Below are 20438 nucleotides of genomic sequence, written 5' to 3' on the forward strand. Positions count from 1 at the left end.
ACTTTGAAAAGTTATTAAATTTCTAGCTGCTTCGTTTTCCACATCTGCAGAAGGGAAATAACAGACTGTCCTTAGGAGCTTCGTTCATGCCAATGGAGATAACACTGGCCAGCTATGGGCACACAGGGGCCCACTAAACGCCCATTCCTGCCTCTTGAAAGTTTTCTTTAATCATTTGTCATAGATTTACAGTCAAAGACTTAAATATTTTTTAATCTTTGCATAGTACTGACTTTACATCTCTAGATAATATTTCACTCCCTTATCATCCATGACATAAAGTACACTACCTTTCTTTTTCCTAAATCTGCCTCTTTTCAGTTTCAAAGATCATCTTCACATTTTAATACTGAAGAAAAATTCTTATATCTACTCTTTTAATGATTTCTGGACTTCTCTAAAAATTAATCTTTCTTGGGACCTCCCTGGTGGTCCAGTGGCTAAGACTCTGAGCTCTCAAAGCAGGGGACCTGGGTTCGATCCCTGGTCAGGGAACTAGATTCTACATGCCTCAACTAGAGATCCTGTGTGCTGCAACTAAGATCTGGTGCAGCCAAAAAGAAATCTTTTTTCTTTTTTTAATTAATCTTTCTTAAAGGCTTCTAAATCATTTATATCTGTGTGAAGTTTTAAACAAAAGTCACTCCAGTGCAGTAATTTACAAATGACTTGGAGAACATGAGGACATGTTTCATTGGAGGGAAAAAGCATCTTTAAAGATAACTTTATTTTGATCTGCATATTGCTCAGCAGAGAACTGCTGTCTTGGCACTTGACTTAGCTACTCAGGAGTGAATGGAACAAATCCTACAGACACTAAATCATGTTGGTCTCACTGAGTGCCCCGTGCAGGGAGCAGCCTGTTTTAGCTACTGATTGGCTTCCAAGTGCCATTTGAGGTGTTGATCACAATCTCTAAATTGATAGGGCCCTGAAGATACAAAGGACTGTGTGACTCAATGCAGTAAGTGAAATCAGCTAATATAGTTCCTGGTTTTTCTAACAGAAAAGAGCCTAGAGGGCAGGTTGTGTTTCTCCAAGGACCGCGGTCTACAGAATTTCCATGTCACCGAGCCTCACTCTTCTACATGTGAACTAGACTCTTCTGCTGAATGACTGTCCAGTGTGGACGGTTTAGAAGGATTGTCTTTATTGCTCTTAATCTACATTTTAACTGTCTTTTAATGTTGTGTTTTACATTTTCATTGACTCACTCATGGTAATCCATAAACTAGTCTATAATTTCATCAACTGCAATAAATCAATAAGCAAGTTTCACCAGAGTTGTCTGCCCTAATGCAAGATACCAGAAACTTGCACCTACAGGTAGACAATTACAGAAGCTCAACTGAATTATGCTTTCAAAGGCATCACACTAGAAGCACAAGAAAGTGGAAGTGTTAGTCACTCAGTTGTGTCTAACTCTTTGTGGCCCCATGGATCATAGCCTGCCAGGCTCTGTCCATGGAACCCTCAAGGCAAGAATACTGGAGTGGGTAGCCATTTGCTTCTCCAAGGCATCTTCCCAAATCAGGGATCGAACCCTGGTCTCCTGCATTGCAGGCAGATGCTTTAACATCTGAGCCACCAGGGAAGCCCAGAAGCACAGGTAGGTGACAGTTAAAAGCTTAGTCCAATGGTTTACCTTGCAGCACATCTGCTCCGCATGGAGCTCTTCGTGATGATCTGGGAGAGGCTGGGAAAGCCTCTTTTTGAAAGTTCGTAGTTTCTCCAGAGAATCAGCTATTCCGTTCTCACATTTTTCCCAGTCCTAGAATGGCCAGAGAAAGAAATTTTAAGGAATAAGAAGTTAGGAAACAAGAAAAACTCTCTTCTCAACTCCCAGACAATGGATTAAAGTTACACTGATGAGTACTGCAAAGGCATCCACATCCATAGCCATGGGCATCAGTAACAGAAGAGCTGAGTTCTAAACTTTTCTCATTATCTGCGTGGCTTCAAGCAGGTGAGGCGTTATGTCTCAGTGTTCCTTACAAAAACCGAAATAACACAAACTCTCAAAAACTGTGGGAGAATGCAAGGAAACAAGAGGTGTCGAGATGTCAAGGACAAAAACAGAATATTATCAGTTTTCGAAAATGTTTTTGCATCCAAATCTGTCTACGGAGGTAAGAGTATAAACACACTACTTTGCCTCTCTCCTAAGCCCACCCATAACTGCACTCATGTCTCTATTATCTCAACACACTATAAGGGGTAGAAAAGAGGATATGGAATCTCTTTCAGGGTGAAAATACATATTAGGTAAGAGAAGTGATATGAAATGTAAAGGTAATATAAACCTGGCTCTGATTCAATTCAGTACATAAACAGTATGAACTAAAGCAAAAAAAGTAGACCAAGAGAGAGAATTCAACAATTGTATTTTTTTTTTTTTTTTTTTTTATTTTTTATTTTTTTTTGAATTCAACAATTTTAAATGTACACCTTATATGTCAGTATGGATCAGTACTCTGAAGGAGAATGTAACAGGTAAAGAGGTAGAGTATTGGGACTTCCCTGGTAGTCTAGGGGATAAGACTCTATGCTCCCAATGCAAGGGGCCCAGGTTTGATTCCTGGTCAGGAACTAGATCTCGCATGCCACAGCTAAATATCCACATGCTGTAACAAAGACTGAAGATCTAGCAACTAAGACCCAGAGAAACCAAATAAATTAATTAATTAAAAAAAAAAAAAAACAGGTAAGAACATGGCGGTAAGGAATGTGGTAGATCACTGCTGCTGCTGCTGCTAAGTCGTGTCAGTTGTGTCCGACTCTATGCGACTCCATAGACGGCAGCCCACCAGGCTGCCCCGTCCCTGGGATTCTCCAGGCAAGGGTACTGGAGTGGGGTGCCATTGCCTTCTCCAGGTGCTGACAAAAGAAAGCATACATGCTATGGTTGTGTTTCAGAATATTACACACCAAAGGTAACAAAGGTTACCTCTAGGAAAGATACTAGGATTTGGATTTGAGTGGTAGTGTCACGTAGGGAAAATTTAATTTTTTTTTATTCTCTGTACTTCAGTTATTACCTGAATTTTTTTTCAGACAGATGACTTCTTGGGTAATTAAAAAAAAGGAGAGTAAAAGAAAATAAAAAAGTAAAAAAAAAGAGAGAGAGAGCAACCATGATGGAGACCTGATTCTTTACAGCACCCTATCTACAAATAGCCCACATCTGGGGTCTCTGTGCCAATTAAATTCAACTCAACAAATCTCCTTCAGTTTGTCTGATACTCTACACTCCTGGCCTTCCCTCCCTCTCCCACAACTTAAATTACTGAGTTCCAGAGAAGGCAATGGCACCGCACTCCAGTACTCTTGCCTGGAAAATCCCATGGACAGAGGAGCCTGGTAGGCTGCAGTCCTTGGGGTCGCTAAGAGTCGGACACAACTGAGTGACTTCACTTTCACATTTCACTTTCATGCATTGGAGAAGGAAATGGCAACCCACTCCAATGTTCTTGCCTGGAGAATCCCATGGACGGCAGAGCCTGGTGGGCTGCCGTCTATGGGGTCGCACAGAGTCGGACACGACTGAAGTGACTTAGCAGCAGCAGCAGCAGAGACAACTTGAGTTGTTTTTAGTCATCAGCCTAGTGCCAAATCCTGCTACATTTCTCTTCACATTATTCTTTGGACTATCTTTCATCACCAGTCTCTTCCTGTCTGAGTTCTTTCTATCTTTTCTCCTGATGCCTTATTTTCACCACAGCAACACACAGTTGCTATTTCAACTCTCTTCTTTGAGACATAATGGCCACCTTACCTCCTTGCTCATAATGTCTTTTGGTTTCTAAATGAACTGACAGTTTGGCCCAAACTTTTCATTTTTTTAAAAAAAAAATTCCTTCAGGGAACTTCCTAGAGTATATAACCACATTCCTTCTTCCCATTCACCAGAAAGAACAAAAACAAAACCCAAAAGTCCCAGCTGTCTGTTTTTGGGCAGAATTGTTCCAATTCCCCTTTATTAAAATATCTTGGTGTTCCCAGGCTATGCTTTGTTCATCAATGCTAAACACAGTTAGGGCAGATAACAGACTCTCTTTCTGCTTAAGCTGAACAACATTCTCAATTCTCATCTCACACGCTGAAATCTCTCAACATGTGGGCAAGGAATGTTCACTGATCTAAAAAGAGAAAAGGTCAGCTTTTATCCTTTATAACGGAATTAAGAGGTAATTGTGAAGGTGGTTAACACACAGGCATAGAACTATGATGACTGTGTTTCTGGCGTATTTACTCAGCATTCAGTTAAAAGCGAAAATAGGTAAGCATCATGGCTGTGGTGAAAAGATACAGTAAAATGAGACTGTATAAACATTAGAATTCAGCCCCATAAATTCCTTCTCAGGCAAACAGGATCTAATGTATGATCCAAAAATAAAAAATACAACTTTAACAAGAGAATAGGGATTCCCCTTTCCAAAGATGGATTAGATTCTAAAGCTATAACCAAGAGTTTTACTAAATGAATTACAAGGAAGTAACTAAATGTTATGGTCTGCAAACATTTATCAAAGCAGATATTTTATATGCCAATGAATAACAGACAAAGCAAATGAAATGACTCAGACATCTCATCTTAGTCAGTCTTAGAAATGTGTCCAAAAGTCAATCACAAATAAAGAAAAAATATATGATTAACATGCTCTGTACAGAATGATTTACAATGTTTTTAATCCTTTCCTGAAAGCCAAAAAAGAAGAAAAAAGAATTAGGCATATTGTATTACTGATGAATTGCAGTGTGTGCAAATAATGATTCTCTAACATATGTTGGGTGGCATTTTTGATTCATTGCTTCCTGCACAGAAGGTAATATATTATTCAATAAGATTCAGTAGAAAAAAAAATGAGTGTGCAAACATTAAGTATTCAGAGAAAAAAAAGCAAAATGTGTTTTATTAACTTTATTATTATTACCTTTGATCCAAAAACAGACAGGCCAAATTTAATAAATGACCTCATTAAAGTGCTGGTGATTATCAATGTATATTAAACTTTGGTATTTAGTCATGTTTGGTTTCAAAATGTTAATAATATCAACAATAATTACCATCATTTGTTGAGTACTCAGTATGTACCAAGTATTTTGATACATAATTCACTTTCATTATTTCATTAAATCTTCAGAATACCTCATGAAAGAGATGTGATCATATCCACTCTACAAATTAGGAAACTGAGGCTTTGAGAGGTTGAGTTTGCCAGGCTACCTCGTTTCTTATGGTTTTAACTTGAGTTTATCTGAGTTTAGAGCCCCATACCTTCATTCAACTGCTGATTTAATTGTGTCTTATGCAAAGAATTGGAAAGTGAGGGAGAAAAGCACATTGTGGGAGGTCTGATAAATCTACATTCCCCTAAACTTTCTGTATGATCAGCATGCTGTCTGTATCCAACTACAGGCTTAATATACCTCCTGGAGATTTTATCTTACAGCAACTTGCTTGAATAAGCTAAGATCAAATCAAGAGTGTCTTCTTGGATAGTTTTTCCCTTGCAATAAAAGAAGAGATATCAATCTCGAAAACCACTTTAGAGTCTTAGATTAGGGAGTGGAATCTGCTCTTTGCATTCTTGTATGGATTTATAAAGTTATCTCATGGCTTCTGGCTTAGCACTGACCATGAATCAAGAGTTCATCACTTGGACGGTCTTATTAGATTTAAAACTACTTTGTTGGGGGATTTTCCTGAAAGACAAACTGCTGAAGATTGGGAAACTTTTCCCGTTGAGGCAAGACAGGACAAAGTCTTAAACGAGACACAGGGGACAAAACACTGCAAGGTCTGATGTAATGATCAGCATTATTTGAGTCACAGGATAATGACATTGAGGAAGCAGCACAACTATTACAAGGGCATTTTAAACCACATGAGGCCCATAGGAGGGAAGAGCCGAACTTACCTGCAGCAAGCCGGCCAGTTTTTTCTTCTGCTCCTCCAGACACACACTTGCTGACTTCCATTTCTCTTGGATCTCAGCGAGTTCGGCCTGCAGGGTGGCCTCAGCCCCGCTGTCGGCTGAAAGCAGAAGCTGCTTGCCAGCCTCCACGGTGAGGATGTAGCTGCCTTGTTGCCGCAGGAACACTTTTTCTTTGAACTGAAAGGAACCGGAGATTTTTGACTTTCTCATTCTTCTCTTTACCATATCCCCGTTATAAGTGTTTTTAAATAATCCTAAATTTCTACATCCATAACATGCCTTTTCCCCCCCAAAGCTTTACTGACCCTATACTTTGGGCCCAAGTGAAGGAACATATAAATAAATGAGAATTCCACAGACAGGGCTTAGTTTCTGTTGCCAACTTTTAAACAGTCATGATGCAACAGGAAGACTTCTCTATGCTGCTGCTGCTGCTAAGTTGCTTCAGTCGTGTCTAACTCTGTGCGACCCCATAGACGGCAGCCCACCAGGCTCCCCCGTCCCTGGGATTCTCCAGGCAAGAATACTGGAGTGGGTTGCCATTTCCTTCTCCAATGCATGAAAGTGAAAAGTGAAAGTGAAGTCGCTTAGAGTCATGTCCGACTCTTAGCGACCCCATGGACTGCAGCCCACCAGGGTCCTCCATCCATGGGATTTTCCAGGCAAGAGTACTGGAGTGGGGTGACTTCTCTATGAAGTTGACTTCTCTATGAGGCTAATGCAAAGAGACACAGAGGGATGTCTGACCCACTTGGAGGGCACAGCGAGGCTTTTTCAAGAGGCAAAAGCTTCATGAGTCTTGAAAGACACAGGGATACAACCAGATGAAGAAGGATCTGGTGTGATGAGGCCAGGAGTCAGGGAGAGAACACCTTCCGCACAGAGAAATAAGGATGGGCAAACTCACTCAACAGGATAAATTATGAGGAGTCAGGACACTAGACTCAGTTGTCAGTGGGTAGAATGTAGGATGTCTATAAGTGAGTGGTGTTAGATAAGGCAAGACCAGACCTTGAAGAAAAGACTGATTTTTATAGTAAAAGTGACTGAGATTCATGGAAGAGTATTAAGCCATCAGGTAGAAAATGGAGTGGAAGAAGGTCATATATCAGATACCCTAAGACACGTTAGGGTTTCTCTGGTGGTTCAGTGGTGAAGAAAGTGCCTGCCAATGCAGGAGATGCAGGTTTGATCCCTGGGTCGGGAAGATCCCCTGGAGAACGAAACGGCAATCCACTCCAGTATTCTTGCCTAGAGAATTCTATGGACAAAGGAGCCTGGTGAACCACAGTACATGGAGTTGCAAGAGAGTGAGTCAGCATGATTTAGAGACTAAACAACAATAACAAAGATAGGTTAGGAAGCGCTTGCCTATTTAGGGAAGAAATCATGACCACCTAATCTAAGGCAGTAGCAGTGGGGATGAAGACTTGAGGGATATAAGATGCAAGAAGCATGAGAAAAAAGGAGAGTAGAGCTCTGGAAGGACTCTAGGGTTGCTGATGGATATAGACCAGTGATGACCTTCCCTTGGTGTGGACACATGGAGTGGACTGATAGAGAGTGGTTGGTTCAGGGATCATAGATGTTATTGGAACCCACCAAGTATATTATGTCTGTGATGCAGATAAAGCTAAAAGGTGGCTGGATGCATGAGTTGGAGGCTCAGGAGGTGAATGTGACCAGAAGAACCAAAGTGACCCTTCTTTCCTGGTAGGGAGCAGTGGAAGCCATGTGTAGAGATGGGGTTTCCTAGCGAAGCGAGGAGGAGACAGGAAGCAGAGAATGACCTTTAAGAAAGAGGAGCCCACGAAATATACTGGGAGGGACCGATGAGAGGATGAAGAGGTCTCTATTTAAAAGGCTGGAGTTCCAAACTCCTAGGTGGTGAAAGTAAGGGGAATGGACAAACAGCCCACCCAGGGCTGATCCTTTCACCTTTTCTGGAATATTTAAGGTTCATGTTTAAACGGCTCATGAGTAAAATATGTATTATCAGTGCCAGGTTTTCCTGTCCTTGCCACTGCATTTCCATCCACGCTGGGACTCACTGAGCTGCTGAAAGGGTGTTGGGGGTGAAGTGCAGGCAGTCTTTGAAGAAGCTGGGACTTTCATTGTTAAATATGGACTCTGTAATGGATCATTTTGTATATTTCTGCGGACATTTGAGAACAATGCTTGTTGTCATTCCAGTGTCACTCTAGAATCCTGAAGAACCGGGGTTAGGGTAAAGCATGCAGTGAACACACAGAAGAGGTTTAAAAATAGCCTGCTTTGCACCTTACCTGCACTTGATCAAAGAGGGCCCTTGCCTGCTGCAGTGGTATCTGGACACTCCCCAGACCACTCACGGGCAGACAGGACACCTCCACCAGCCATTTACGGAGCTTTTCTGCCATCTCCCTGTATCGCTGCCACTGGTGGATCTGGCTGTCAATGATGCCCCGCCTCTGCTGGGCCCGGCGGATCACCCCCTGCCACTGATTACTGAGGAGGGTCAATTTCAGGTTGAACTCATCCCTGGTGAAGAAATAATTACATAAGGAAAACCACTGTTATCCTGATGAAAGTGTTGTAAAAGTGTAAGCTGCTCAGTCGTGTCCAGCTCTTTGCCACCACATGGACTGTAGCCCACCAGGCTCCTCTGTCCATGGAATTCTCCAGGCAAGAGTACTGGAGTGTGTAGCCATTCCCTTCTCCAGGGGATCTTCCTGACTCCAGGATCAAACCCAGGCCTCTCGCACGGAAGGCAGATTCTTTACCATCTGAACCACCAGGGAAGCCCTATCTAGGATAGAGGTCTTCATATATCATGCTGTGATGTACTGTCAGCTCTACTGAATGTAATTTAAAAAATTAATAAGCAGTTAAACTATCAGTCCACCAGGACTTCCCTGGTGGCTCAGATGGTAAAGCATCTGCCTACAATACGGGAGACCCGGGTTCAATCCCTGGGTTGGGAAGATCTCCTGGAGAAGGAAATGGCTACCCACTTCAGTACTCTTGCCTGGAAAATCCCATGGACGGAGGAGCCTGATTGGCTACAGTCCATGGGGTTGCAAAGAGTCAGACACAACTGAGCGACTTCACTTTCACTTTATTAGTTTGCAAACAGTCAGTGTGTCAGAACAGGTGGACATATCTGTAAGCTCACTGTCATTCACTCTGAGTGCATGAGAGGGGATAGAACATAAGACAGCAGCTTCAGTGGAAACGACCCCCTGGACACGCCCAGCACAACGTATGCAGCATGTGGCAGCATCTTAAGTATGCTACTGCAGGAGAAAGTGAGGAGACCAGCTTATTTACAACCTCTGTCCCCAGCTACAATTATAAACCACTTTGGATGAACAAAACTGCGTTATTTTAGCTAGAATCATAAACCACTTAGATAAAATTATGTTGTTTAAAAATACTTGAAAAACTGTACTCCATAAACTCTCACTCTTCCCTCACAATAGACAGCCCTAATCTTTAGCAAATTATTTCACATTCTAAACCATCCCTTCTACATTTTAAGCCCACTTTACCTGTTCTTAGAAAAATGTAAACTATCTAATCATCATTTTTGAATAAAGGTTGTCCATATACTTAGAGACATTAAATCTTATTTAGGCTTTCTCAATATCAGGCTGACTAATCTCAGAACTTTCAGTTGCTTCTTCCTACCTCTGTGTTTCCTAACTTTAAAAAATGTTGGTAGTTTTTTTTTTTTTTTTAATTATGTTTCTTTAGCAGCCAACTGTGGCTCTAGAACTGGTTTGTCCAGTATCAAATAGACTGGGTTTCTTTGTAGATAATAGTGCTAGTCACACATTTTAGTACTAAAGTGTAACATTACTTGCTCTTTCTCTATTTTACTCATTTTGCTTTTCTTTCCTCTTGCGGATGGGTTCTAATCTGAATTAGATTTATTATTCTGGACTCCTATATTCTTGATATATTACCTAGGGCTACTATAAGCTTTGGTTTCCCTGATGGCTCAGACAGTAAAGAACCCACCAGCCAATGCAGGAGATTTAAGAGACATGGGTTCCATTTCTGGGTAGGGATGATCCCGTGGAAAACGGACTATGCACTCCAGTATTCTTGCCTGGAGAACTCCATGGACAGAGGAGCCTGGAGGGCTACAGTCCACAGGGTCACAAAGAATTGGACATGACTGAGCAACTAACACACACACTAAAAACTTTGATTTTGTAACCAAATGTGTTATTCAGTGCTTCTGTTTTTGAAGGAAAATTCTGATGTTTATAATCTATTTGCAATAGAACTAAATATGATGAATTTAAAAAGTAATAACAGTTAAACTATCAGTGTTTGCAAACAGTGAGTGTATCAGAATAGGTGGATGTATCTGTAAGGTCAAATATGATGAATTAGGTTCATGACACTTCCTTAAAAGATGCAAGCATCCGTCATCTCTGACAATGTCTAACTCCAGGCCTTGAGGATGGTCTGTAAGAGTACCATACATACTGTTTCCCTATCAGCTAGCATTCAGGGTCTCTCTGGAGCCTCATCTTCACTTTGTAGAACCAAGCTGTCTGGAGCTATCTGACAGCATGAGGAACTACTCAAAACATGACACTGGGCTCAGTGCTGAACCTGAACTCTCAAAACCAAACGTATAAACAAACCTTTAAAACACAATACATTGGTAATCTAGGACCTCTCTTATTTATCAACATGCTCTCATCTGAATTTTTTTTTTTCCCACTAGCAACGTTCAAAATTATCCTCAGGTCCAATCCTCATATTTTCATCTCCTTGGTGTTTTTCTCTGCTAACATTTAAAATTTAATAGATGTTGGCTTGCACATGAATTTTAAATTTTATTTTACTTAATGATGTGAGCTTTTATAATATTGTCACAGAGAAGGGAGGATAAAGCAAAAGATAAGTTGATTGCATTTGAATATGTCTTATTCTAAAGGCCTTAAATTCTTAGTTAAGCTCACATTTAAGTTTGGCTTCCCTAGAATAAATATGGCATCAAATTTTGTTGTTCCAAGTTTAACCATGAAAATCTTTCATGTACTTACAAAGAAATATCCACTTAAGACTAAAATTGGTTCCAAAACATGAAAAAAAAAACCAACACACTCTTAATCAAAATAATGACTTATTTTCTATTTTGTGGGGGCGGGGGAGAACTAAGTTAATTATAATCACAACTAGACTCTTTAGAGTCTGTTGGACTGCAAGGAGATCCAATCAGTCTGTTCTGAAGGAGATCAGTCCTGGGTGTTCTTTGGAAGGACTGATGCTAAAGCTGAAACTCCAATACTTTGGCCACCTCATGCAAAGAGCTGACTCATTGGAAAAGACTCTGATGCTGGGAGCGATTAGGGGCAGGAGGAAAAGGGGACGACAGAGGATGAGATGGCTGGATGGCATCACCGACTCAATGGACAAGAGTTTGGGTGAACTCCAGGAGTTGGTGATGGACAGGGAGGCCTGGCACGCTGCAATTCATGGGGTTGCAAAGAGTCAGACATGACTGAGCGCCTGAAGTGAACTGAACTGAACTGGTCCTAATTATGGAAAAGACATACAAATGTGATTAAAAAAACAAGGTTTGTATTCCAAATATCACCATAGAAAATTGATTGGGTAGAGTAAATATTGTTCCTAAGAAAGGTAACACAAGACGAAGCTGCCAATTCACATACCATAAATTTAAAAAGGGGCTAGATTTTACTCTGCATTTTTAATACAGAGATACTTTGCTAAGCAATAAAGAGAAAGCAGGGTTTCAGACTGAGTGTAATCTGACTTAAGGTAGCAAACCATTTCCAAATCATGGTAAGGGAAACCTGGCTTTTCCTGAGTAAAAACCAGGTACATGAGGGCTAGGCTTGATTCTGTTGCTACTTAGTTATGTGACCTTGGTCAAATGAGTTCACGTTTCTGGGCCTCAATTTTTCATTTGTAAGTAAGAGAGATGGACTAGTGACCTCTGTGCTCCTCTGAGGAATAAAATTTCTGCAACTGTATGAGAATATTACCAGCATCTGTTGACACATCACTGACACAATTCATTCTGATCTATTTTAATTCCAGCCTCCTCCAGACCACTAGCAAAGATTGGCTAGGTGACTTCCAACTACTGTATGTCCTTCATATAACACAACAGAGGTTCTTTAAAAAGATTCAATACTCAGTCATTTCAGCGGTTCAGACAAGTCCTTCCTCTAATTACTGAGGGTCCTTTGTGGGACACTTGCTTTAGGCATATGTTCTCTAATCTGCTCAAAGAAAATGACTAATTTACTGGAACCTGTCTTTATGATACAATATCAAAGATCCTACCTGTCATCAACTTGACCTTGTTCTAGAAGGTGCTGTCCATCAAAAATGATTGAGTGCAAAATCTGCTGACGGCTGAACATCTCTGCTTGAAACAACTGTTATTTAAAAAAGAAAAACATAATTTAGAGTTCCTAATTTTACTGACCAGTTCTCCAAAAACTTTCCAAAAATTCTGGTTTAAGCAAGACTATGAAAAACACTTCCAGATGAATCAGGCTGTATTAATATAAAAAATCCTGCAAGGTAAGAACATTTTAAAAACTATCCGTTAAGATAAACTTAAAGATACAGTTTAGTTTTTGTTTACTAAGACTGTGACTAAAAGTATAATTATGTTTCCCTTCTTTCTTTCAAAATCACCCAATAAAGTTAGTTAATACATAATTTGTATTCTGGTTTATTTTATATGCAGAATACGGTCCATTTTTAGACAGAATAGTTCTAAAACCTTTTAAAAAGTTGAAGAATGGAAAAAATCCACCATTTTTAATAAACTCACTGTTTTTCAACTTAGCTAAGTCAATAAAATTGTTTCACCACTAAGACTTTCAAATTTTCACTGTTTTTTAAACAGGTTTATTGAGATAGAATTCTGTATCATATAATTCACCTGATTAAAGTGTGCAATAATTTTTCTCATATTTACAGTTATACAACTATCACCACAATCAATTTTAGACTATTTTCACAATCCCCTCCCAAAGCTCCATACTCATTAGCAAGTTTCCAGCTTTTAGCTTTTCTCTGCCCTAGGAATCCTGGATCTCCATTTGTGTGTATTTCATAAACACACGGAGCAACTTAGTTACACTAGAAAACAGCAAAATAGAGACTAACAGCAAATTTATTAATTTGCTTTCCAGATCTAATTCACTCTAGATGTTTCTTGAGAAAGAATTATAATGCAATTTGATCAGGAAGTACACTGGGAGATGTTTGGTAGCTTGATTTTCTAGTATAAAACATGTATGTGCTTTTTAAAGAACTCACAATTTTAATTTATTAGAGATTTTTGACCAAAGTGTAATCTCTAAGCAACTAGCCTCAGAAATATTATTGTAGTCTGTAACTCAACTTGGAAATTACCTTACCATAATTCTGACATGATACCTTGCAGGATATTGAAGCCTGTCCCATGCTTATAACCCATCACATTTTTGGGATTAAGATATCAAAACTTCAAGCTTAAAAAAGACGACAAAAACACTGCATGCATTTGAGCAGACTCGGCGCACAGTACAGGTCTTTCTTCCACATGGCATTTTTTGCAGCATCTTCCAAAGGCCTAACTGTTTTATCAGCCAAAACAGTACTGGCATAACTTACCTCATGTGCTCTCTGCTGCTCCAAAAGATGCTGATAATTGCCTGAAATCTCTACTGCTAACTTTTGTTCCGTTTGAACTAGGAATTCCATCCATGTTTCACATTTTTCCAAGAAAGTCTGATGTTGTAGCAAAAATGACTGTAACTTACTGACAGAACGAAAGAAAAAGAATGACAATGTTGCTGCTTTTTTCTTATGCCTGTAGCACATAAAACTAGATTAAATATTCTCTGCCTCCAGTTTTAATTTGACCTCTACAAAGCTCTCCCATGAGGTAGTAAGTGTTTTAAAACATAAAAAGAAAACTGAAGAAAAATGTTTTAATGATAAAATTATATATCTTTTACATATTCTTATATAAAGGGCTTCCCTGGTGGCTCAGAGGGTAAAGCATATATAAAAGCTTTATTTTTTGATAAAAACAAGATTAAACATTCCTCAGTACATTCAACATGAGAAGCCGTATCACAATTTGAGTTGCCCACTTTTAGTTCAAATTTTGTTATCACTGGAAAGACCTAGAATGTATGCTGTGCTATGCTAAATCGCTTCAGTCGTGCCTGACTCTGTGCGACTCCATAGACGGCAGCCCACCAGGCTCCCCCGTCCCTGGGATTCTCCAGGCAAGAACACTGGAGTGGGTTGCCATTTCCTTCTCCAATGCATGAAAGAGAAAAGTGAAAGTGAAGTTGCTCAGTCGTGTCCAACTCTTATCGACCCCATGGACTGCAGCCTACCAGGCTCCTCCGTCCATGGGATTTTCCTGTCAAGAGTACTGGAGTGGGGTGCCATTGCCTTCTCCACTAGAATGTATAAATATACACAAATCATGAACTATCTGTACAGATATTTCAGAGTAGCCAAAACATCTCTGGGTTACGCTACCTGAATCTTTCCGTAGTCTGGGAGGAGATCAGAGACCAGTGCCGATTGAGATTCTGCATCCTTTTGATTTCTTTATCGTTCAGGGGCAGCCTGTATCCAAGCTCATTCAGACGGTCTAAATCTGGGACCATGCTACTGAATTTCAGCATCTGTCCCTGGAAGCAAGATGCAAAAGTAGGTTTAGCACCACAGTCAGAAAAGGCAGAGGACTTTCAGAGTGGACAGTGAACTTCTGATTTCTGGGAGAAGCTGGTCTTTGGTCTCCTCGGTGTTTCTAGGCACCCACTTGCCATCTCCAGAGTCGCACAGAAAGCAAAACGGCACCTCCCCATCAGCTTTCAGTGCTGCTGCTGCTATTGCTGCATGGCTACTCGCTGTCCTTTATTGAACGCTTAGTAGTTTATATGTGTTATTTACTTCCTTCATTTACTCAGCAGTAATACTTGCTTGAACTGATAAAGGATGAAAATTGTGTTGATGACTGAAAAAACTTATTTCCTACCCTTTATATGTCATTTATCTGTGTTAATCTGCTCCACTATTATTTCATAATAATAATAATAGTTATAGCAGTAATAGCTAACATTTATTGAGCCCTTATAAACCAAGCACTGTTGCAAGAGCTTTATAGATAATAACTCATTTTATCCTCAAAACAATTCCATAAGGTAAGAACCACTACTATTCCTGATTTACAACAAGAAATATGAGGCACAGACCCTTTAAGGAAATTGCTTAAGACCACCCAGCTCGTGAGAGAGCCAGATAAGCAACATTTGATGGGTTCACCCTGGATACAACACAAACTCACTTAAGCTCTGAAATTACCATGTGTCATCTCAAGAGCTTCAGCTTTAGTTTCTTGACCCCAGCCCCAAACTTGGTGAGACTCAACTGAGAAAGCAGTTTATGCTTTCTGGTCTCTTTTGTCCCTCCACACACAGGACAAAGCTGCCTGTCCTGCCTTTTCCTGTGGGCATTCTTAACTCCATCGAGGAAACTGGCTATAGGAAGAAGAAAAGGTCAGGCCACCTTTGGCTGTGAGTGTTTCCACTTTATGTGCTCTGAAAAAAGGCTCATCACCCTGAGAGGGAATAAACCTTTCCAACTGTCAAAGCCAAAAGCAACCTGCTAGATGCCAGAATTTCCACGGGTACGTATCAGCAGTGAACAAAACTGACACGGTGCTCACAGAGTGTAAGACACTATTCCGGTAGTGGAGAGAACAGTAGTCAGTTAATCGCATGAGCGTCATTAGAAGATACGACGAAACTGAAGAAAAAGAACAGTGGGTCTGACAGTGTGTTGCTGGGTAGCCTGGTCATGGACAGAAGGGGAGGCTTTCTGAGAGCGCCATTGAACAAAAGGACCAGGAGCTGATTCCTTCTGGTGGGCACGGAGTTGGTGGGGATAAGGAATGAATTCCAGGAAGAAGGAAGCCAGGGCACATCTTGCCCAGAGACGCTGGGAAACAGCAGCTCCCAAGTGGCTGGAGAGTGACAGGGACCATGGGGAAGATGGGGTCCTTCGGAGGGTGGAAGCTGGGTATTTCTGGTCTTGATACTTCACCACATCTTTATCCTGAGAGCAATGGGAACCCATAGAGGGTTTAAGCAGAGGGGTAATATAATAATAAAAATGGGCATGTCTATTGTATTATTTTACTTACTTTAATATAGTTCATAATTAAGTGAATCCCTGCAAAAGGAAAAGACCATTGTAGCATTATGGGTTGGAGGGAGAGAGGGAGACTCAAGGAGGCCCGTGGAGGTTGAAGCTTGGTCTTGGCCCCTGAGAGACTGGCAACTTGACTGGGAGCAGATGAAGGCAGCGATGAAAGGTTTAAGAACATGGACGGAGGTCATGGACTAGGTGTGAGGAGGGACCAGAGGGAGGAGGGAGAAGAGTGAGATAGACATAGCACTGCTCCTGGGGTCCCCCATCACGGGCCATGACATCGGCTGTGATCACAGACATCACTCCTCTCAAGAGAAAAGGAAAGCAGAGCTGGCAAGAATTCTCTTGGGAACAAACGGCAGGCCTATGTCAGGAGTTCTGAGTTACCCTTAAGATTCTGAGCATATAAACCTGGGGGACTTTCCTGGCACACCAGTGATTAAGACTCTGTGACTTCACTGTAGGGGGCATGGGCTCGATTCCCTGGTAGAGGAAGTACAATTTTAAACAATTAAAATGCATGTGCTTGGCCAAAATAAAAAAAGAAGCAGCAGCAGAAGCTAGATCTGGGATGAGGATTTGAACACACTTACCTTCAGCTCCTCCATCCTTTCCTGGATGGTCGAGAGGTCAGAGGAGTGGCTAGGGTCCTGCCCTTGTAATATTTCTTCAGCTTCTACTATCCAGGTCTCCAAAGCTTCTAAACTCTTGGTAAAGGTTTCATAGTCAAGAACGCCAGCCTTTGTTTCACAAAAGAAAATTTAGAAATTTTCTATTTAGAAATCTAGTGAAAGGGCAAGTGGATGTTAAAATTATTTTTCATATTCTTGCATCAAATTGCCATTCTCCAGATGTCATTTCTAAAAAGACAAGGTTGCCATGATTTACACTTTCTTCTTTATATTGATGTAATTTTCCTAAAGCTTAGAATTACTTCTATGTACCATTAATTAACCAATTAAAGTTTTTTAAAAATACATTATCAAGAGAGATATATTGATTCTTACAAAAGCTTATGTAAACATGAGTGTTAACATTAAAGTTACTTAACATTTATTAATTGAACATATTTTACCAAGGGAAAAAATCACTGATTTTAGGGCAAAATTATATGGTAGAGAACAGGGCAAGACTCCCAGCTTTCCTTGACCCCACTGGAACTTTTAAATTTGTTTATTTTTAAATTTTTTGATCTTGAAGGAAGCATTGTTTGATGATGAGAGTTCTCCTTTTCCTATTTATGGCCAGGTTTTACAGGATGCCTAATTCATAACACCCGCTGAATATAAGCTCTGTACCTGTAACACAGTCTGCTGTTTGCAGAGAGCCTGTTCGAGAGCATGTAATTGTTGCCTCAAAGAGAGCCAATCGGATTGAATGGCTGATGCTGCCGAAGCGTCCACTTGTTGCTTGAGTTGCCCTCCCAGCTCATGAAGAACTACAAGAGAATCCTGAATTGGCCCCAATCCTTTGAGGAGGTCCTACAGAAGACAAAAATATGCTCATCATGAAACAACAGGTTAAGTGTACTCATTATTGTAAACAATTACAGACACTCATTCTTATTTGTTCAATTATTACACTAAATAACCTCCCCCTGTAGAGGGGGGAAAAAAAATCAAAAATTGAATTCCATTTTTAAAAACGTGTGTATTAACATAAAAAAGTGCTATTTTGATTATAAAAGCCACATAGGTTCCTTATAAGACATAGAGGAAATGCAGAAAAACTTACATAAAGAAGAAAAAAAATTATCTACAAGTATAGCCCATAACTAGAAATATTTTGGCAGTTTTTCTTTTCTTTCCCCTTGCCTCTTCATGTAATTGATATCAAGTTGAAAATCCAGTGCTACATTTTACCTTCTAGGACTTAACATTAGACACACAAGGGGAAGCTGTATGTGTGGTCACACCACCGTGGTTACAGTACCCCACCCCTGGCCGGTGGGCTCAGAAGCCTGGGCACGGCTCTGTGAGCAGCAGCAAGAGTGGATTCCATCCTTTTCCGCAGCATCTCTTGCCTCCATGCTTTGTGGGACCCTTATATATACTCCAAATTATAAGCTGGTGGAAATTCCCTGTTTCAGTTCCATCTACCACTTAGGGATGACAACTGACTGGTTCTTCTACCTGTTGCTGATGACTCACAGATAGATGGAAAGAGCAGAGCCTGCCTGGGGACTTCAGTGAGAGGGGAAAAACAAAGGGCAACTTTAATCCTGACAGAGAGATCAGAAAATTCACAGCCATCATTTGGCGCCCTTGACTGTAAAACAAGTATCTCTCAACTCAGGAGGACTGAATATGGAAAATGACAAATCTCATAAAGATGAGCTATGTGGAAAGAAAAAAAAAAAAAACACTGAATTAACTTTACGGTAAAACTTAAACTCTAGCTTTCAAGGGATTATTCATTTTTTGTGTGAAGGCCTTAGAACGAGTTAAACTTTTATTTATGTGTCTTTTATAACCTGCCTAATTCTAATAAACTGATTTGGGAAAGTTTATAAGAAGGTCTTTGAAATAAGTTCATTAAAATAAAGACAAACGGGGCAAACAGTAAGAGGCATGTGATAAGTGAAACAAGAGAAGAATAATTCCTGAAAACTTTAAGTAGGTTATTGGCAGCTGCAGTGAAAAAGAGAAATATTAAAAAGCTATTAAAAAGAAGTATACTCCTCATAAATCAGGAGAGAAAGACTTCTTCTTACCATTAAGTTCTTAGAAGAAATTATTGTGTTGAGGCTTACATAAGAGATAATGGTCCTAACTGGACTATATCTTTTAACAGTGGATTTTTAAAAGATGTAACCTTACTTTTCATACTGTCATTTCTTATATTGACCAACTCTGTAAAAACAGAGATCCTTAAGTCTTTCACATGGACTGTATTCCATTAGGAAAAATGGGAAAATGACTCTTTAAAAAGAAAGCAATGGGAGGGGATCTCTTTAACTCTGATACATGTGCAACTGTGTTCTGAAAACCTAGCAGGCTCTCTGATATTTGAAACAATTATTTTTGGAAAGCTGTCCCACATAGAGCCATAACAAAAGCTTACACACAGCAGCACTCGCCCTGTTAAACTTGAGAAGTCTAAGCCTGGCAAGTTGAGAACTCGCGATAGTTCTTGAACATACATTGCAATCTTGGATCCAGGTGGCAACTTCGTCATCACCGATGTCCTTGTCGGTGGCTGCCTTCAAGAACTCGTTGGTTCGTCCCTCCTGCTGTTGAACTGTAGCAGCACACTGTTTGAAGTAGTCCTTGTATCTCTGCCAAAGCTGAAGTAGGGCCTTGCTGGCACGCAGCTGCTCGGCAATCTCTTCCAGCAAGTTATTCCATCTGGAAACGACAGCCAACACTCATGGGTTGATTCCCACCTCTCACCAAATGCTGTTATTTGCTATTTTATTTTTCATGATCCTGGTTCATGTGAATATGGAAATAATGCAGATGTCTCATTTCTATTTAACGTAATAAAAAGTAACATTTCACAGTCATATTTCAAGGGTAGATAGTAGAAAAGGGGTCAATCTTGGGGTATACTGCAGTTATAATTCCTTTCCAAATGTCTTCACTGCATTTGTGTGTGTGTGTGTGTGTGTGTGTGTGCAGTCATAGCCCGCCAGGCTCCTATGTCCATGTAATTTCCCAGGCAAGAATACTGGAGTGGGCTGCCATTTCCTTCTCCAAGGGATCTTCCTGACCCAGGGATTGAACCCAGGTCTCCCATACTATAGGCAGATTTTTTTTTTTTACCAATGAGTCACCTGAGAAGCCCCATCTTCACTACATTTGTTTCTCCTTAAATTCATTTTGTGAAAATAAAAACATTAATAGAATAGAGCCTATAAGGCTCAAGTTCAAAATGCTAGGGTTTAATTGTATCATTATTTATAATTAGATTGTGATATAAATAATGAGCAACAGTGTAAAACCAGCATATTCCATACCTCATGTTGACTTCTTTTAGTGTATTAGTAAGAGTTTCTGTCACAGGTGGGTGACACTCTTTTAGAAGTTGGTTGGTCACAGAGCCAAATTTCTGCAAGCTCTTTTCCTGTTTTTCTAGATCATCTTGAAGATTCTGCCCAAAGAAAAGGCCACAGATGACATGACAGGGTCTAAAAATGCTAATGATCAAATTTTGAAGTAATATAGCTGCTTTCATACAATATGAAAATATGCACACACAAATACATAAACTGTGACTTTTGCCCCAATGTTTCGTAAGTTTCCTTTAGATAATCATTTTTCCTTTTTAATGAGTTTGTTCTTGTGGGTGTGAGGA

The 20438-nt window shown here is 40.2% G+C and overlaps 1 protein-coding gene across 1 annotated transcript in view; it reads right to left on the minus strand.

Moving 5' to 3' along the window:
* Positions 1–20438, minus strand: part of SYNE1 (spectrin repeat containing, nuclear envelope 1) — a 501723-nt gene that overhangs the window by 88128 nt on the left and 393157 nt on the right. Inside the window, exons 119-128 of the mRNA XM_010840908.1 lie at positions 20101–20234; positions 19285–19489; positions 17441–17623; positions 16736–16882; positions 14466–14620; positions 13581–13728; positions 12255–12349; positions 8225–8459; positions 5922–6116; positions 1646–1771 (exon numbers count right to left, since the gene is read on the minus strand). Of these exons, the coding sequence (XP_010839210.1) occupies positions 1646–1771; positions 5922–6116; positions 8225–8459; positions 12255–12349; positions 13581–13728; positions 14466–14620; positions 16736–16882; positions 17441–17623; positions 19285–19489; positions 20101–20234 (1623 nt within the window). The remainder of the gene's footprint in view (positions 1–1645; positions 1772–5921; positions 6117–8224; positions 8460–12254; positions 12350–13580; positions 13729–14465; positions 14621–16735; positions 16883–17440; positions 17624–19284; positions 19490–20100; positions 20235–20438) is intronic.

This window comes from Bison bison, unplaced genomic scaffold, assembly GCF_000754665.1.
Source record: "Bison bison bison isolate TAMUID 2011002044 unplaced genomic scaffold, Bison_UMD1.0 scf7180017864148, whole genome shotgun sequence".
In the NCBI taxonomy this organism is placed as follows: Eukaryota; Metazoa; Chordata; class Mammalia; order Artiodactyla; family Bovidae; genus Bison; species Bison bison.